Source organism: Serinus canaria, chromosome 1A (assembly GCF_022539315.1).
Source record: "Serinus canaria isolate serCan28SL12 chromosome 1A, serCan2020, whole genome shotgun sequence".
In the NCBI taxonomy this organism is placed as follows: Eukaryota; Metazoa; Chordata; class Aves; order Passeriformes; family Fringillidae; genus Serinus; species Serinus canaria.
In genome coordinates, this window is record NC_066314.1 from 50,270,504 (window position 1) to 50,288,078 (window position 17,575).

Sequence of the window (17,575 nt, forward strand, 5' to 3'; positions counted from 1 at the left end):
CTATCTGTGGCACATCCCTCTTCCCAAGCTTTGTTAACCTCCCCGAAGGTCACTGAAAAACGTTGATCCCTAAACCTTAACAAGGCAGTTCTACTACCAAGTAATTTGTCTTTCTAACATCTGGACATCACTCGGAGCTTGTTTGTTAGCTCCTGTTTCACAGTTTAAACTTGTTGATCAGAGCTGAAAGTACACAAAGATCAAACATCAATGAACATCTTCTCTTAAGAAAATTTTTAAGGAGTAGACATTTTGCAACAACGTTTCCGCTTTACGGCAGCCGCGCCCGTTGCTCGCTTTTCCGGGGGTTGGCTGTTTTCTGCTTTTACGACAGGGCGCTGCCGTCGCGCGGCGCTGACGCCAAGGGCGCGCCGTAGCTGCGCGCGGCCTTTCCCCGCCCGCCGCCGCCGCCGCCGCCGGAGCCGCTCCCGCATCCGCCGCTGGATCCGCCGCCATCGGGGCCGTACCGGGGCCGCGCAGGTGAAGGAGGCGCTGGGGTCGCACCGGAGCCGCTCTCCTGCCGCGCCGGCACCTCCCGCGTGTACCGAGACCCCCCCCCGGCCCCGCCCCACCGCTCCCGCCGGTTCCGGTGGGGCCGCGTCCCCGCCCCTCCCCGGCACATGCAGCGCCCACCAGAACCCTTCCTTCCTCCCCAGGCCTGACTGGCGGAGGCGCCTTCCCTTGGCGGTGGCTGGTGCTGAAGCAAGGCCTCAGGTCTCAGTGCCGCACCGTGCGGCAGCTGAGGGTTTGAAAGTTTTTTCATTTTTTCACCTTTAGAAAATTAAAAAATGGCGAAGTTTGTGGCACCCGTGATCCAGGACAACCCCTCCGGCTGGGGCCCGTGTGCTGTGCCCGAGCAGTTCAAGGACATGCCGTACCAGCCCTTCAGCAAAGGAGACCGCCTGGGCAAGGTACCTGTGCCGTGCTGGGCCCTGAGCTCTGGGGCCCTTCTGGGCCCCCTGCACGCTGCCTCCCGTGTTTGCTTTTGTTACCCTGCCTGCTCCTCTGGCACCCTTGGCAGTGTGTCCTAACACACTGTGAGCACCTAGCAGGGCTGGCAGGCACAGGTGGGAGTCAAAAGGATTAGACCTGGAGCATATGTTGTGTTACTTCTTACTTTTAACCGTTTATGCTCGTTCTTAGGTGGCTGATTGGACAGGAGCTACGTACCAGGATAAAAGATACACAAGTACGTGTGGTCTGCTGGCTGTTCCTGGGGTTTCTTTTCTGCAAGCTTCCTTCCAAGCGTTGTTCCTGCTTTCATGTCTCATACCCACCCTGTAATTACCTGCACACCTCAGCAAGACAGCAGCTTACTTTAGGAAGTGTGTATTACCCTTGGGAGAGCTCCGTGGGGCTCTCCCTGTCCTTGGGACTTACTCTAGGTTTTTGTACTGCCTTCCTGCCCGGGCTTGTAAGGGAGGTGTGGAGGGGGAGTAGATGTGCAGGTGTAAGGCAGGCATCCCAGTTTAGATATCAGACTTAGGTGAAGGAAGCTGGGGAGAGAAAGATGCAAAGCATCAGGATTTTTTCTTAGGACCTTGGTGCTGAGCTGCTTTGTTTTGTTTCCAGACAAGTACTCGTCACAGTTTGGCGGCGGAAGCCAATATGCCTATTTCCACGAGGAGGATGAGACCAGCTTCCAGCTGGTGGACACGGCCCGGACGCAGAAAACAGCGTACCAGAGGAACCGCATGAGGTTTGCTCAGGTAGCGTGTCCCTGAGACAGGATCAGAGGGGAGCTTTGGCAGCACGCGATTCTTCCCAGTTGAAACCTGTTCTTTTTTCTTTCCATCATTTCTGCAGAGGAACCTTCGGAGAGACAAGGACCGTCGGAACATGCTGCAGTTCAGCATGCAGACACTGCCAAAAAGTGCCAAGCAGAAGGAGAGGTGAGGCTGCAGAGATGAGCATACCGAGCTCGGTTTGGAGTGTGTGAACATACTGTTGATGAATTTGCAAACTTGCAATAACAGAGTCTGCTGGAGCAAACAGTCAGCAAAGAATTTCAGGATGTTTTCAGTACAGTGTTCTTCTGGTGTCAGTAGTACTTAAAAGCATGGATTTCAAATGGCTACCTAATAATTTAGGAGAATTTTTTAGTTGTGTTTAGAATGTAATGGTGGCATTCTAAAGAGAGAATATCCTTTTTGAAAACTGCATTTCAGTCTTCAGGTAAAACTATGTAAAGAGCTGCTTAGAGCAAAGAGCAGACATTTTAATGCCTTGGGCGTCTTGATCAACAGATGGCTCAACAAATGTTTCAGCAGCTCAGTGTCTGAAAGCAGTGTTCCTCTGATAGTAGTTTGGAGGTGGAAGAGTGGTTGTGACATATAGGAATCATGGCTTTTCTCACATTTGTCATTTTAGAGATCGTTTGCGCCTACAGAAGAAGTTTCAGAAGCAGTTTGGAGTGAGGCAGAAGTGGGACCAGAAATCACAGGTAGACAAACTGATGAGCATTGTGCCCCCTCTGATGGTTAGGTTTCTGTGACTGCACTCACAGGGCAGCTCCTCTTGCACAAATCCTGATGTGTCTCTATTTCTCTCTGTACGTGTCCCCCCTCTGGCTGCACAGCAGAAACCTCGTGACTCCTCTGTTGAAGTTCGCAGCGATTGGGAGGTGAAGGAGGAGATGGATTTCCCTCGGCTGATGAAAATGCGCTATCTGGAGGTGTCAGAGCCACAGGACATGTGAGTTCCTAAGACAGCCCTTTGCTTGCTCCATGAAGTGACCAAATTTTTGAAAAGCGGGTGCTCAAGGGTCTCCTGCCTGTTCCCAGTGTTCTCATTGAAGTATCAAAACCAAGGGGAGGTAATGGAACACCCAGCAGGCCCTGTGCAGTTCATGGGTGGTGTTATCTGTAAGAGGGGTATCCAGATGGTCCTCTTATCTTTGCAGAGAGTGCTGTGGAGCCCTAGAGTACTACGACAAAGCCTTTGACCGCATTACGACAAGGAACGAGAAGCTCCTGAGGAGCATTAAGCGCATCTTCCATACCGTCACCACTACGGATGACCCAGTTATCCGAAAGGTACCCATCAATTTGTGAAACTCAGTGTGGGCTGTTGTTGGAGACCACCTGTCACTGTCAGACCAAAGGGCAAAAGCAAGAAGCATTAGCTGGTATCAGTATTTTTCTTAGATGGAAGGCAGAACTAGATTAATGCAGAGATAGGAACACTGGCCAAGGAAAAGCTCTAATTCTGGAAGGTCAAACAGACCAGTACTTGAGCTATGTTGGGAAGAAAATTTATGTCAGAGACATGATCCTTCGGCCTTGCTTTTGGAGGTGAGGAAGGCTCAGACATTTCTCTCTTGTGACTTGATTTGCAGTGAGAAGCTGTGCATTTTCCAACAGAATTAACATTTTGTAGTAGTTTCTTACCTTCCCCTTGTGTGGGTGAGGGTGGGGCAGGATTGCTAGGTAGTACCTTACTCTTTGTCTGTCAGTCAATGGGGTACTCACCAGTACAGCTTTCTCAGTCAGAAATTCTTCTCAGAAGAAATCAGTGATCTGGTTTGCTAGCACTTCTTGTCCTACCTAGGGAAGGGATATCTGTTTTTATTGCTGAAACAGTTTTCTCCTCCTCCTGTATTCACAGCTGGCCAAGACACAAGGGAATGTATTTGCCACAGATGCCATCCTGGCCACACTGATGAGCTGCACTCGTTCTGTCTATTCCTGGGACATCATTGTCCAGAGAGTTGGATCCAAGCTTTTCTTTGACAAGAGGGACAACTCAGATTTCGGTGAGGAAAAGTCCTGAAAAGAATTTCTGTTGCAGCAGCTATAAGGTCTGATTTTCCTCATGCTTATTTGGGTGTCCACACTGAGTTCCCTGAACAAGCTTATTACTGCAGTGTGTGTGATAGCTGTGTGGGGAACTTCAGTATTGATCTGCTCTGATGTAGGGTTAGAAAGCTAAAGCTGACATAGTTACTCCCCCAAGTATAACCATTTGCATCTGGTTTTCTTCCCAGACCTCCTGACAGTGAGTGAAACAGCCAATGAGCCACCACAGGAAGAGGGCAACTCTTTTAATTCTCCACGCAACCTGGCCATGGAAGCTACCTACATCAATCATAACTTCTCCCAGCAGTGTCTGAGGATGGTAAGGCGGAACTGTGTTGAGTAGTGGGTCTGCATTCCAGAGTCTCAACAAGACACTTCATTAAGTCTGCTTTAATACAGCACAGAAGCATTTTTATTGACAGTTGTGTTATACCAGTGGTCTTTCACTTTTGAAAGAGGTGGAATTATTTCTGGTGAGCAGTGTGACTTTGTTGTAGAAAGGTTTCCACCTTGATTTCACAGAGAAATCAGCCTACTCCCATTGATGATGTAGACAGGCTTCTCAGTACACTTAATGAAGCCTAAGTGCCAGTACAAGTACTGCTTATAGTGCTGTGACTAATGTGGGCATGAGGCTTTCATCAGCTGTCTTAATGTTTTGGTGTTTCTCTACAGAAGGGAAATCAGCTACTGTTGCTGTAAAAGAATATTTTTCCAATAGAGGAAAGCTGTCTCCTAACACGATCTGCTGTTTTCATCTGCAGGGAAAGGAGAAGTACAAGTTTCCCAACCCAAACCCCTTTGTGGAGGATGACATGGATAAAAATGAAGTAGCCTCTGTTGCATACAGGTAAGTTAATATTTCTGATGCCCAGGTTTTGTCAGTGTGATACGCAGGCAAAACAGGTTGCTAGTGTTATTGATAGAAGCTTTGCCTTTAGAGGGATTCATGGATGACCTCACATCCAGTGAAAAGATAGATGAGGAAAAGATTTTGCTGAATGCTTCTGTGGATCTGGAAGAGAACAAAGGTCTGAATATAAAGGTCAGAAATAACCAGCTGGATTGTTTATCGGCAGGTACCGAAGGTGGAAGCTGGGAGATGATATAGATCTCATTGTCCGCTGTGAGCATGATGGAGTGATGACAGGAGCTAATGGAGAAGTGTCATTCATCAACATCAAAACACTGAACGAGTGGGATTCGAGGGTGAGGAAGAACAGGATCCCCAAGCTAGCTCTAACTGCTTCACTGCTGCCTGACATGCCAGGTACAGCAGGGAAGATGAGACAAACATCTGGCGGTGTCCCCCGGGTGTTACATTCCACTAAGGAGTATAACTTTGGTGGACAAGCAATACTGATGAGATTCTCCCCTAAATGTGAGGTAGCTGGCTTGAGCCCTCTCGTCTCCCTGAGTGTTCAGCGCAGTAGCCAGTCTGTTCTTACGGTTCTCTTTAGAATTCTTTCCTCACTAGCTACCACTTCTAACCAGTGCCACAAATGTTGAGCAATCTCAGCTGTTTGCATTTCTCCCTTCCCGGTGCAAGAGCTTTCTCTGTAGGCTGCAGTTCACACTCCTTCCTGTGCTACCGTAGGGTAGACAGTTTTCCTATGTGATGACAAGGTGGCTGAAGAGATGCCTGCTCTTGGCTTGTCAGGCTGACCCTGGTTTTGATTCTCCTCTCAGTATTGCAATGGGGTGGACTGGCGCCAGAAGCTGGACTCTCAGAGAGGGGCTGTCATTGCCACGGAGCTGAAGAACAACAGCTACAAACTGGCCCGCTGGACATGCTGTGCACTGCTGGCTGGATCAGAGTATCTTAAACTCGGGTAAGGGGGATGGTTCACACCAAATGTCTTCCAGGTGCATTTTCCATTTTTAAATTTGGTGTATGGCTGAGTGAAGCATTTACAGAACGAGTAATCCTAAAATCACCCAGTGTTTGAGTGGTCAAGAAAGGAAAGCTTGTGGTGAGTGCACCAGCCTTGGTGTAAGCTGCTTCCCTTTAGCATCCAGCTATGACTGTCCCCACACATGAGGGACAGACAGGTGGCCTGTGTGGGCTCTCAGCCTCCTTGCTTTGGTCACCAACGAGGGAAATAAATACAGTGACTGTGTTGCCTGTCAGGAATCTGATTGAGATCTTCAGTGCCCTGTTACTGAGAAATTAGGTGGTAGGGGGAGATACAGCCACAGTGTTTTTAAACTGTCAGCTTAAAATCAGTTGAGTATTGTAGGTAATGAACAAGAGGCTTTTGCTAAATATTTAAGTTCTAGTGGTTCAGCAACCTCAGTTCCATCCACAGACACAGAATTGATTCTTTTCCATCTTTTTCATTCCAAGCTCCCAGCAAATCATGCTATTTCTTAATTTTATCTGTGAGGCTAATTCTTCTTTATCTTTTGTACCTCTCCATCCGATTTGAGGATTTCCAGGTGCATTGCAGGTTGAGAGTTTGTAGCCAAGAAATCCTCTTAGCTTTCAGTGTGTGAGTATTAGGATTTTTTAGCCCAGAAAACAAAAATAAGATGTTCATGCTGCTTTTCTTGCTGGTGTTCTGCTGTCTGGGAGCAGTCTGATACCCCTCTGGTTTCTTCTTGCCCCCCTAGGTACGTATCCCGTTACCACGTGAAGGATTCTGCCCGCCACGTGATCCTGGGCACACAGCAGTTCAAGCCAAATGAATTTGCCAGCCAGATTAATCTGAGCATAGAGAATGCCTGGGGCATCCTGCGATGCGTCATTGACATCTGCATGAAGCTGGATGAGGGGAAGTACCTCATCCTCAAGGACCCCAACAAGCAGGTGATCCGCATCTACAGTTTGCCTGATGGCACCTTCAGCTCTGATGAAGATGAGGAGGATGAGGAGGAAGAAGAGGAAGAGGAAGGTTTGTAGCATACTTGGTGCTTTATGCTTTGAAGTGGTGTTCTAGTCTGGGTGAAAAGGGGTTATGTATGATGAAGACCAGAGCTAAAGGGTTGGATCTGACCAGTGCAACAGTGGGAGAGGAGCGAGGCTGGAGAATGTGTGTTCCCAAGAATGGGACTCTGTTGAAAATGTGTGGGTGACACTGGGAGTACTCAGCTGGAAGAAAAACAGCGCAGAGTTGGAGATGCAGATGTTGTGCCTCTGTACAGATACTTGGTGAGGACTGATTTTAGCAGGGTTTGGGGCGAGGTCCCAGGTCCAGAACACTGTCTGGCAGAATGAAGCCTGCCAAGAAGCCCTTCATTCAGTGGCCCTAAGGTCTGCAGGAGAGGGTGGGTGCTAATTTCTGTTGATACTGGGATAATTTTTGACTGCAGTTTTAGAAATGGCAGTAACTATAAGGTGACACATTTAAAATGTGTGGTGACAGCGCAATTGAGGGAACGTGATGAAGCTTTTCTGAAGTGACTCTTGAAGCTGAGCAATCACTGGCTGGTCTGGATGTGAGTTTTGGAGGATCAGTGGTGCCCAGTGGACAACTGCTGCCTTCCCTTCGCTGCCTGAAACCGTGTCTGGTGTGAGATCTGTGTATGCTCCACTGACAGAGGGAAGCCATTTATCCTAGAGCTCTTGCTTCTGTGATAGGAAAGATATCTCCCAGGTTATTTTTAGGCTGTAAGCTTAGCCTGGCTGCTCTGGATTTTATTATGGAAATGTTAGTTGGGTTGCTGCGTAATTAGGAATGTAAATTGTGTATGACGAGTGTGTGGTCATGGCTGATGAGCAGGTTTGTTGGGAAGCTGGACAGAGGCAAGGAGTCACTTGGAGGTGGGACAAATCTTCCAAAGTGACAGCCTTGGTTTTTTGTGTTCCTTGTGGCATTTCCTTGACAGCAAGGGTTTAATTCTGGGGTTTTCTTCCCCCAGCTGCATTCGCTTAATTTCTGCTTCTCTTCTTTTTCAGAGGAAGAGAGCTGAACCCTGCAACCAGCACTGAGGGCCTGCAGTGCCCGGGCAGCCCTGGTCCGGGGATGAGCTGTGGCTGTACCTTTGCCCCAGCTGCGCTGCACATCGATCATAAACGGGGGGAAGGCTGAATAAAGTTGATTTGCCGACTGCCGGCGCTGTTTCTGTGTGTGTGCGTGGTTCGGGTATCCGCCGCGGTCACGGCTCCGTCCCGCGCCTGCCCCTTTAAGCGCCGCCCGCCCCCGGACACGTGGTGCGCGCGCCGCCATGGTGCCGGCGGCGGGAAGCGGCGGTGGCGGCGTCACGTGACGCGGGGAGCGCGCCGCCCCCCTCGCTCGCCCCCGCAGCGGGCGGGAGGTAGCGCCGTGCCCGCCCCGCCCTCACCGGGCGGCGCGGGAAGAAGGAGGGAGCGGAGCGGGAGGAGCGGAGCGGCGGGAGCTCCATGGTACAGGTGCGGCCCCGGGCAGGATGGGTGCGGACGGGCGGTGGCGGCCCTGCGCGTCATGTGCGCTGCGCCTCGTGCGCCGTTTGGCGGGGGCGGGGGCATCAGGGCCGGGACCGTATTGGCGGGGGAGCGAGGGCAGCTCTGGGCACCCCATCTCCCATTGGCTGGGGGGCTTGCGCTGCCCGTCCCCATTGGCTGGTGGGGCGCAGAGGCGCTCGCGACCAGCAGTCCACAGGTGCTGCCCCACCTTGCCACCTGTGTGGTGTGGCGGGGGCCACTGTGCTCCCATTGGCTGGAAGGCCAGGGACACCTGCTGCTATTGGCTGGCAGGGAGCAGCGCCCTGTTCCAACACCCCACCCTGTGTGGGGGTGTCATGGCGGCCGTGGCCGAGGACTAGTGGGGTCGGGGGTCTCTTGCGGGGAGTCTGCAGCCCCTGGGGTGACGCCTCCCGGTCCTCTTCCCTTCAGGGCCGGCTGCGCCAGCCTCGCCATGGTCCCGGCGGTCTGCGGGACGCTCCTGGGGCTGGCCCTGTACGCCAGCAGCCTATGCGCGATAAGTGGCGCCACGTTCCTCTACCACGACTACTGCGTCATCGGGGCCGGCCCCGCGGGCTTGCAGGCGGCCTATTTCCTCCAGCAAGCCGGCCGGGACTACGTCGTCTTTGAGCGGAGTCATGCTCCCGGCAGCTTCTTCGCGCTCTACCCTCGGCACCGCAAACTCATCAGCATCAACAAGCAGTACACGGGCAAGTCCAACAGCGAGTTCAACCTCCGCCACGACTGGAATTCGCTCCTCAGCCACGACCGGCGGCTGCTATTCCGACGCTACTCTCGTGACTTCTTCCCCGACGCTGACACGATGGTGCGTTACCTGGAGGACTTTGCTTCCCTGCTGAAGCTGCGGGTTCAGTACAACTCAGCCATCATCCATGTGACACTGGAGAAGAATGAGCAGGCCTGGAACGGCCATTATTTTCTCCTGACCGACCAGGACAGGAAGAACTACAAGTGCAGGTAATGGGCAAACCTGGGGCTTGACATGCAGCTCAGAGCTTTGCCCTGTTGAGGCATGAGTATCCGAGCATGGAGATTTCACAGCCTCTTAGAACCTTAATCACCATCGGGGTGGAGAACATCTTTTAGGGATTGGCAAGCGGATAGGTGGAATAACTGCTCCTGGGAAGGCATTGCCTTTCACGAGCAGTGTTTTGCTTTGGGCAGCTGAGGAGGTTGGGAGGGCAGACACAAATTGGCTGCCATGGCCATCACTGCAGCGTCTGTCCTTGATAAGTATGCTTGAAGGCACTTTTGTTTTATCACTAGATAATTGCTGTCTGTGAAAAAAGTAACTCACTTGTACTCACAGCCAACACTGCCTTTATTACAAACTGGATTGAGTCAGTGCAGTGACATCTTGCTCCCGTTTTCCCGCGTGTGCTCAGGGGTGTGTCCCAGACAAGTGAAACCCTTGGTTGGCACAGAGCTGGAAGAGGCCGGGGAGAAGCAGAGGAAAGTGAGGAATTTTTGGGGGAGGGGCAAGGAGTGTAAGAAATAACCCTCAGGGCTGCTGGTCGCTGAATTCCCCTTCCACTCGTCCTATTTACGTGTATGTATCCCGTACCACCACTTAGCTCCATTCCTAAAAACCTCAAAGTTACTCGTGTGAACATACGGAGTATATTTCTCACCTCTCCTGAGAGCCTCAGCTCTACGACAGCAGGTCGTGCTGGCTGTCACTTGCCGGTGTGCTGCTGGCAGGCTCCGAGGGGACAGAAGGCAATCCCGGACACCCACGTACCGCGAATGAGTTGCCCTCGGGACGCTGTGTAAGCAAGGCTGGGACAGCAGGCAGTGCTGCTTGCCTCAGCTGCCTGGTGCTTCCAAGTCACAAAAACTTCCTCAAGAATCAAGTAAAAGCTCTTATGGAGTGATATAAAAAGATCACTGTAGTTATTTTTGGTGTTAACAATTAGTGATGTTGCTAACGTGTTTTTATGACTGGCAGTTACATTTCAAAATATCAAAACTATTCCCTGTCTGTCTTAAGAATGACTTCTGCTCTGCCAAAAGTCAACTCAAATTTTACATTCAAGTCATTTTTATGCAACATATAATCAACCTGTGATACTGTCAGTGAGTTCATATGAGTAGAAGTTGCATTCATGAACAGGCAAGGGAGATGTATATATATACAGCACCCACACTGACTGTTGCTATATATAACAGTGTTCCTAGTTGTCCTGAGGATAGGGAAGAGAGGAGCAGGTCACTAGTTGAAGCTAGGTAGAAGTTTCTCTTGAAACCATGACCTGTGCAGCTGGTCCAGTGTCACTGTGGGGGTCACATTGCAGCCACCTTCCACAGTGAGAGGAGGGAGGCGGAAGGAATGAGGAGATGGGGCCCCTTTCCTGAAATTCCTGCATTTCCACATGCTATCCCTGTTCTTGCAGCTCTTTGTTGGTTGCTGCTGGGATGTGGGTTCCCAATGTGGTAAACTTTCCTGGCTCAGAGTATGTTGAGGGTTACGAGACTGTGTCCATCAACCCGGAGGACTTCACTGGCCAAACTGTGTTGATCTTGGGCCGAGGGAACTCGGCCTTCGAGACAGCGGAGAACATCCTGGGTGTCACGAATTTCATCCACATGGTGAGCCGGTCCCGTGTGCGCCTCTCTTGGGCCACCCACTACGTCGGGGATCTGAGGTAAGGAACTGCTCCTATTCCTGTTTCTAACACAGCTGGAATATTAACAAGGAGAATCACCTCTTTCCCCGGCGACAGGCTGGACTGGTGCTGTCATGGGGGCCATAGGGGAAATATGGGGCTTTCTATAGGTCCTTGCTTTAAAGCAATCCAGGTTGCAGTTGCTGAACACAGAGGCTTGGTGAGAGCTTTTTAGGACCTAAAATAGAAACATGTCCACTTGGAAACTATAATCTTTAAAATGTACTGGCTTTCAAGTTATTCCCTTGCTTCTAGTTACAGAGGAAAGTTAGGAGGTTGGCTACATCATGCAAGGACAGTGAGTGATGAATGATTCCATTTTCAGCAGCCAGGACTGAACCTCCCTTCTTTACATTCTTGTATTTTCCATAGAGCAGTTAACAACGGCCTGCTGGACACCTACCAGCTGAAATCTCTGGATGGGCTTCTGGAGGGTGACCTGGAAGATCTGGCTATTGTTAAGGACAAAAAGGGAAAGTTGCACATCACACTGAGGTTCTATTTGGAGAACAGGAACATTAGTGCAGGCATTGACTCCATCACCCTCCCTCAGGATGAACTGGACAATTTTGCCACCCGCGCACCTTACGACCGTGTCATCCGCTGCCTGGGCTGGAAGTTTGACTTCTCTATCTATAACAGGTGAGGGAGAACCAGGATCTCCATGAAAATAGGTATTTAGCCTGAAGTAGGGAGGAAAGGGAAGAACAGGTCTTCTTCTGGCAGCATTGTTTGGACCTCTGTGTGCTCTGAGCTTCTTGGTGCTGCACAGTCCTTTGTTTATCCTGCAGGTGAGGCTGAGTCCAGTGGGAACATGTGTCACTGCCCTCTGACCAACAGGCTTTAAGGCTGTACCGATGGGAGCAATGAGACCTGAGTGACACAGAAAAGCTTGTACCTTCAGAACTTAACATCCTGACCTGCCAGATCACAAGAACGAGGCTAGCAATAATTGGGGTTTTTTTCTGAAATGAGGATGATAAAGGTGCAGATCACTACAAAAAGGTTTTGTTGGGGAAAAAAAATTCCCTGAGGATGCAACCTTCATTCCACCTTGGTATGGAATGATACTGCTAACTTCACTGTATCTTCCAAAATTCATTGTAGTGGCTCCACTGACAATTAGACCTTGTCCAGGGCTATCTTGAGATGGGCACCCTTATCCTCCAAATATCCTCATTTTAGTAGTAAATGTCACTGAAGGCAGCAGGGGTATGAATCGGCAGAATCTTGCCGTGGCTGCAAAATAATGTGTATCAGAAACCCTTTTTATTTTTCTACTCCTGTCCTTCCTGATAGCCTGCTCTTCTCCTTTGCATATCAGATCCCTGAGAATGATGCCAGGAAAAGGGAATATTAAGAAGTATCCTCAAATCAAACCAAACTACGAATCTAGAGGCACTCGAGGGCTCTTTGTTCTTGGTACTGCTAGCCATTCAGTTGACTTCAGGAAATCTGCTGGGGGCTTCATCCATGGATTCCGGTATACAAGTGAGTACTGGGGTGTACAGAAAGGGCAGAGGTGGAAATCGTTCCTCCCTTCAAAAGAACAATCCATAGCTTACTGCTGGAAAGAGATTACCCTTAGTCTTGTTCTGGCAATAAAAAGGACAAAACACAGTTAAGCTGCAGCTGCATAATATGAAGCGGAGGAGAAGTGACTTGGGGTCATATATGAAGTTTTTGGTTGTCTGTCTTTGTTTTGGCTTGTATCTCCTTTGCTCACTGTCTGTTATTTATGTAACACAATAGATTTCTTCCTGACAGATGCTCTGCCTTGTGACAGGCTGTGGGTGAGAGGTCTGTGCTGTGGAGTTAAAACCCAGCAGCTGTGGGCAGTAGAGAGAATTTCCTTCTTTATGTGTGTGTGCCCATCCTTATCATTAAAGGACCGCTGAGAAGTAATGAAATATCCCCAAGGACCCCCCGCCTCCTCCCCCATCACTTAGCATCACATCAGCTTTCCGAGGGCATCTCCACTGCAGTTACCAGCGATTGGGGTGGGAGATCCTGAGCACGGAGGAGCTGTAAAGGTTGTTTATTACATCCTCCTGCAGCACAGAGATTGGATTTCTTAAAACATTAGCTTGTGTTGTTAAATAAGCTGTCTTTGTTTCTCTCCATGTCTTAGCTCGGGCAGTCCATCGCCTATTGGAAAACCGTCACCATGGTGTCCCCTGGCCATCCACAGTCTACCCTATTACACAACTGACCAATTCCATCATCAAGAGGGTGAATGAGGCCTCAGGGCTCTACCAGATGTTCAGTGTCCTGGCTGACATCATACTGCTGAGAGAGTGAGTGAGTGAGTAATTATTCCCAGCACCGCCCTCCATAATTTCATTTCTGTTTCTTTACCATTGCCTCCCATGTTGACACCACACCAACTGTGCTGTTCCTGCCTAAGGATGTTACCATCGCATAGGCAGCCACTCCAAACCTGTACTACTGCTGCAACTGGTGCCCAATTGTGCAGACTGTTTCTCCCTCTTAAAGGGCTGAAATAGTCCAGACCTTCCCTTTAGGCTTAGAGGTGTAGTACTCTTTTACTGACCCCAGGAAAAAACTTTGTTGAGCCATGCTGCTGTAGAGGGACTCCCATAATCTAGGAAAACAATGGTGTCTTGTAACAGTATCTGCAGCCTTTTTAAGCTCTGCATCAAGTCCAGCTCAGATTTGTAATGACCAAAGAAAATTACTATCTGATGACTTTTTGGCTTTAGCCTTGACCAGCTGAGGGTGGGTTGGATCCCAGCTGGCTTTCTCTGATGGAAAATTCCGATGGTGTGTTTTCAATTCACAGGAATGCCACAGCATTTGAATACCTGGAAGAGTACCCTATTGGAGTCCTGGCCGAGCTCGAAATGCAGACAGGAAGAAAGGCTCGCAATGGGCTCTTTGTCATCATCATGGAGTACGGGAGGAATTTCTCTGGGGCTGACAAGGATGTCTTCTACTACAACCGTGCTGTGGGAGAGGCGCAGCATGCCTGGCAGTCCAACTTTTTACACCCTGTTGTTTACTATTACAAACACCTCCCAACAGGTAAGCTTTCCTGCTAATTGTGTGACACAAGCAAAACAAGGAGGGAGAGAGCCAGAGTGGGGATGGTACCTGAAAGCACTATTCCCCCTTCCTGTGAGACACTTCCCACCACTGTGTGAGCTGAAAAGGAAGCTGAGAGTTGGCAAGAAAGTTCCATCTGTAAGACCGCTATGGGGGGTGGGGGGTTGTACCAGAGACCTCACGTTTGAAAATAGGAACAAACAGGCATGCTGGAAATTTCCCCATGCCCAAAAAGAGGAACAGTTCTTCTCTTTGGCTGGCACCCTATGTGAATTTTGCAGAACCTGACAGATGAGGGTGTTGTTGTTTGGCCATCTTGCTGCAAAGAAAAAGCTGCTCTCTGGCAGGCCCAGGTCTCAGAGGTCACACAGACATAGAGGCAGCCAAAGGCAAGGATTTGAAGAGGAGTGTTCTGTCTAGCAGCAGGGTAGACTTCCTTGGGAAATGAGTGTGTTGAAATCTTCATCTCCAGAAACCGAGGGTTAGGGTCCCGCTTGCCTTCTCATAAATAAGCATGATGGGTAGCAGCATTAAAAACAATGTTGCCCATCTGGCAGTCCCTGCCCAGGGGGAACTGGAGTGAGATGACAGGAATGCTTCAGGCAGGAACAGAGGGCAGCTGTGCAGTGGCAGGGCTGTTGAGGACAGAGCTAGCAGAGGGGATTGCAAATGAAAGTAACAGATTAAAAGGTCAGGACAAAGGCGGAAACAGCTGTCACAGCTGCTTTCCACTCCCCAAGCTCTTTTTAATGCCATTTTACTTCTAAGAGACTCCCTTAATGTTCTCTTGGCAGAGCGTGAGATGAGACTCTGTCCCCCAGACTGGCCTCTGCCCCGGCCAAATGCCATCCATCATATTGTGGAGGACTTTCTGACAGACTGGACAGCCCCGAATGCTCACATCCTGCCGCTGAGGCGATTTTTGGAGAACTGCCTCAGCACCGACCTGCGCAATTTCTTTGCAGGTAATTTGTGCACAGGGTCAAAGTGACAGGAAGAGGAGGAGCAATGTGAGGAACAAGTGACTGGAGTGATCTTTTCTGCAAATAGCTGAGATCTCTCTGTGGTGAGCTGCTTGTGTCTCACCATCAGTCACACCTCCTCAATGCACTCACCAGATGGTACAAAGTGTTGTTCCGTGTGTATATTCCCAAAGAGTCCTTGCTCTTGTCACCATTAGAAGAAGACTGGCCCAGGCATGCCAGGATTTAGAGAAAGGCATATAAGGTTGGGTTCAATCCTTTTTCTAGCTGCAGCTTTCCTTTCTTCTTCATTATCTGAACATATCTTTGTGTCATTGTGTATTAGATCTCATGTACCACTGATTGGATTGGTTTCCCATGGGAAATGGGAGTGCTGTGATGTGAGAGGTAAAGAGCCTCTGCTGCCTCCCTTCCTGGTCTTAACACTGGTGTGGGACCCTCCTGCAGGAAGCCCATGTGTCACACAGAGGGAAGCTGTCTTGTAACAGAAAGAATATGCCAGATGGATGCAAGCTCAAATCCAGCTCCTTTTTCTCTCAGTGTGCAGACTGGGGATCCCTCTCTACGTCTCCTGAGCTCTGCAGAATTAGATCAATTACTGTGCTGCTACCCAGGGAAGGGTAGTGGGTGGGAAAGTCCAGCCATCTTCCCTCATCCTTTTTGCTTTTTGTTTTGAACAAGTCCTTGATAGTTTATGGGAGTATTTCCCTGCGGGGTATCTCTGCTGACTCTAATTTTTGATCCTTTCCCCTGCAGAGTCCTGTTTCCTGTTTGCCTTCACCCATCAGAAGCTGCCTCCCTCCTGCCAGCAGGGGTACGTTCGAATGCAGGGACTGCTGGGGAGCCAGGAGCTCCGGCAGCACGCAGTACAGGCTGGGCTGCTCCAGGATTACACTCACACAGACTTCTTGGGTGACAGACCCCCTGACAGCCACCATGGGTCACAGGAGCACTTGATGAGAGATCATGGGATACCAGTTCGTCCTCTTCAGCATCTTGTTAATGCCAAGGATGAGCTTTAACCTTTCTTGCACTGAAATCCATAGGTGCTCTTGTGACAGTACTGTAACAGAGATCCACAGCAGGATTCTGCCCTTTTCTGTCCCCATGCCTCCCACTGATCGTGAATTGCCAAAGACCTGCTCAGATCTTGCTGTTACAAAGAGGACCAACATACTCTGAAGGACTGAGGGAACAAAACCCAGTAATGCTGAGGTTCCCATGCTGTCCTTGCAGAGTTCAGAGTTGCCTGAAGATGGTGTTGGTGTTTTTCTCACTGACCAGTATCTGCAGTGACGTACAGAAGCCACAGAAGTGAGCGCAGGAAACTGCCTGGGAAACTTCAGATGTCACGTCCCCTTCAGAGGTGACCTGCTCACAGCCTATGGCTCTCTGGTGCCTGGATGCCGTACGCTGTGTATACTCGAAGATTTGTTTCTGCATTGAATCTTGAAGTGGTACTCCACTTCAAAATACCAGGCAAACTTCCTGGTATTTTTCCTGCATTTGAGTTAGGGCACTTGTGTAGCTTAAGTGGGGAATTTTTTTTTTTTTTTTTTAGTTACTGTATAGGTCAGATAATTTATAATTTCCTAGAGAACACTACAAGGGACTCTTTCCTCCATGACAGATGAGTAGCTTGCTTGGAATGCCTGGGACACAGAGACTTAAAGAGTTTGGGTCTGCTGTCCTCATGGTTTTTTTCTCCCACACCAAGCAGCCTAGAAGGTTAGCCTGTCTTTTATAAAGCATGACCAATATTTCTCCTATTTGCACTATGTCCCATGAAGAAAGTTTGATGTTGTTAAAATGCTCTTTCTGTTTTACTCCCCTCCAATCACCTTGAGATTTTAGAGAGACTGACAGGGATGTTGTCTGCACTTCACTGCTCCCCTTGTCAGCCATGTATGCTTGCCTATCATCTCCCTGTGAACTCCTTCCATGGGCCTGGATTTGCAAAGCAAGAGAAGTTTTGAGCTTGACCTCATGATGTCCCTGTGATTTCTAGGAAATAGAGGAGGGATGACAGGGAATGATGTTTTCCAACTCTCTAGCTTCTTGAAAAATGCACACTATTGCTTCCAAACTGAGGGGGGCTGTACCTTACATGTACCTAAAGCTCTCCCAGTCCTTTGAATTCAGCTGCTCTTTTCCCTAAAACCTCAGTTCCTTGGAGAGGCAGGGAAGCAGAAGAGGTCAAGAGAGTGACAGAGGAGTTGTTGCTCTCTTTGAGATTGCTGGGCTCTCCAAGCAATGCTGCTGCTGGAAGATAGTGCCTGTTCACATGCAGCTGGCCAGGGTGGCATGAGCCACGCTGGTCTGTGGTCACCCCTGAGAGTAGAGGTGCAGGTTCGTCCCGGTGCCCTTCCTGTGCAGGTGCGTTGTGGAACTGCGTTAATTGCTGTCTGGGGCACTGGAGAGCTGTGCACTTCCAGGAAAACTTAAAGTAGGTGAAGCTCGCAGCCCCTTGCCCAGCCTCAAGCAGAAGAGAGCCGCCAGCCGGAGAGACCAGGAGTGGCACTGAGACCGGGAGTGGTCCCGGCTTGTGCTGCGCCCATTGGAGGACTCCCCCGCCAATCAGCAGCCAGGGTTCTCCCCATGTGACATCCCACCATCCCCTCCAGGGGCGGGGCGAAGCGGCCTAAAGGACAGGCACGGCAG

The 17,575-nt window shown here is 49.9% G+C and overlaps 2 protein-coding genes across 4 annotated transcripts; both read left to right on the plus strand.

The window, feature by feature from the left end:
• The first annotated feature begins 342 nt into the window (after window positions 1-342).
• Window positions 343-7,851, plus strand: EIF3D (eukaryotic translation initiation factor 3 subunit D). 3 transcript variants are annotated; one of them, XM_009086447.4, is made up of 15 exons: window positions 343-480; window positions 778-911; window positions 1,144-1,189; window positions 1,573-1,709; window positions 1,807-1,892; window positions 2,371-2,443; window positions 2,579-2,694; window positions 2,903-3,035; window positions 3,607-3,754; window positions 3,986-4,116; window positions 4,562-4,647; window positions 4,877-5,006; window positions 5,487-5,629; window positions 6,411-6,691; window positions 7,696-7,851. In XM_009086447.4, exons 2-15 carry the CDS (start codon window positions 789-791, stop codon window positions 7,707-7,709), a joined length of 1,647 nt encoding a protein of 548 aa, XP_009084695.1. In that variant the 5' UTR covers window positions 343-480; window positions 778-788; the 3' UTR covers window positions 7,710-7,851. The 3 variants fall into 3 exon arrangements, with proteins under 3 accessions (XP_009084695.1, XP_050825727.1, XP_050825726.1); XM_050969770.1 differs by lacking the exon at window positions 7,696-7,851 and adding an exon at window positions 7,163-7,637 and having other exon boundaries at window positions 2,582-2,694; XM_050969769.1 differs by lacking the exon at window positions 7,696-7,851 and adding an exon at window positions 7,163-7,636.
• Window positions 7,852-8,016: 165 nt separating this feature from the next.
• On the plus strand, window positions 8,017-16,896 carry FOXRED2 (FAD dependent oxidoreductase domain containing 2). The gene is made up of 9 exons (XM_009086446.4): window positions 8,017-8,148; window positions 8,611-9,156; window positions 10,593-10,844; window positions 11,238-11,507; window positions 12,190-12,356; window positions 12,997-13,162; window positions 13,669-13,910; window positions 14,726-14,896; window positions 15,671-16,896. Exons 2-9 carry the CDS (start codon window positions 8,633-8,635, stop codon window positions 15,934-15,936), a joined length of 2,058 nt encoding a protein of 685 aa, XP_009084694.3. The 5' UTR covers window positions 8,017-8,148; window positions 8,611-8,632; the 3' UTR covers window positions 15,937-16,896.
• Window positions 16,897-17,575: the final 679 nt, after the last annotated feature.

Excerpts from the sequence above, each read along its gene's own strand:
- EIF3D (XM_050969769.1), top strand. The coding sequence starts at position 789 with ATGGCGAAGTTTGTGGCACCCGTGATCCAGGACAACCCCTCCGGCTGG. Across the intron at positions 1,710-1,806 it reads ACCGCATGAGGTTTGCTCAG|AGGAACCTTCGGAGAGACAA; the intron begins GTAGCGTGTCCC and ends TCATTTCTGCAG. Across the intron at positions 1,893-2,370 it reads AGTGCCAAGCAGAAGGAGAG|AGATCGTTTGCGCCTACAGA; the intron begins GTGAGGCTGCAG and ends TTGTCATTTTAG.
- FOXRED2 (XM_009086446.4), top strand. The coding sequence starts at position 8,633 with ATGGTCCCGGCGGTCTGCGGGACGCTCCTGGGGCTGGCCCTGTACGCC. Across the intron at positions 11,508-12,189 it reads GACTTCTCTATCTATAACAG|ATCCCTGAGAATGATGCCAG; the intron begins GTGAGGGAGAAC and ends TTTGCATATCAG. Across the intron at positions 14,897-15,670 it reads CCTGCGCAATTTCTTTGCAG|AGTCCTGTTTCCTGTTTGCC; the intron begins GTAATTTGTGCA and ends TTTCCCCTGCAG.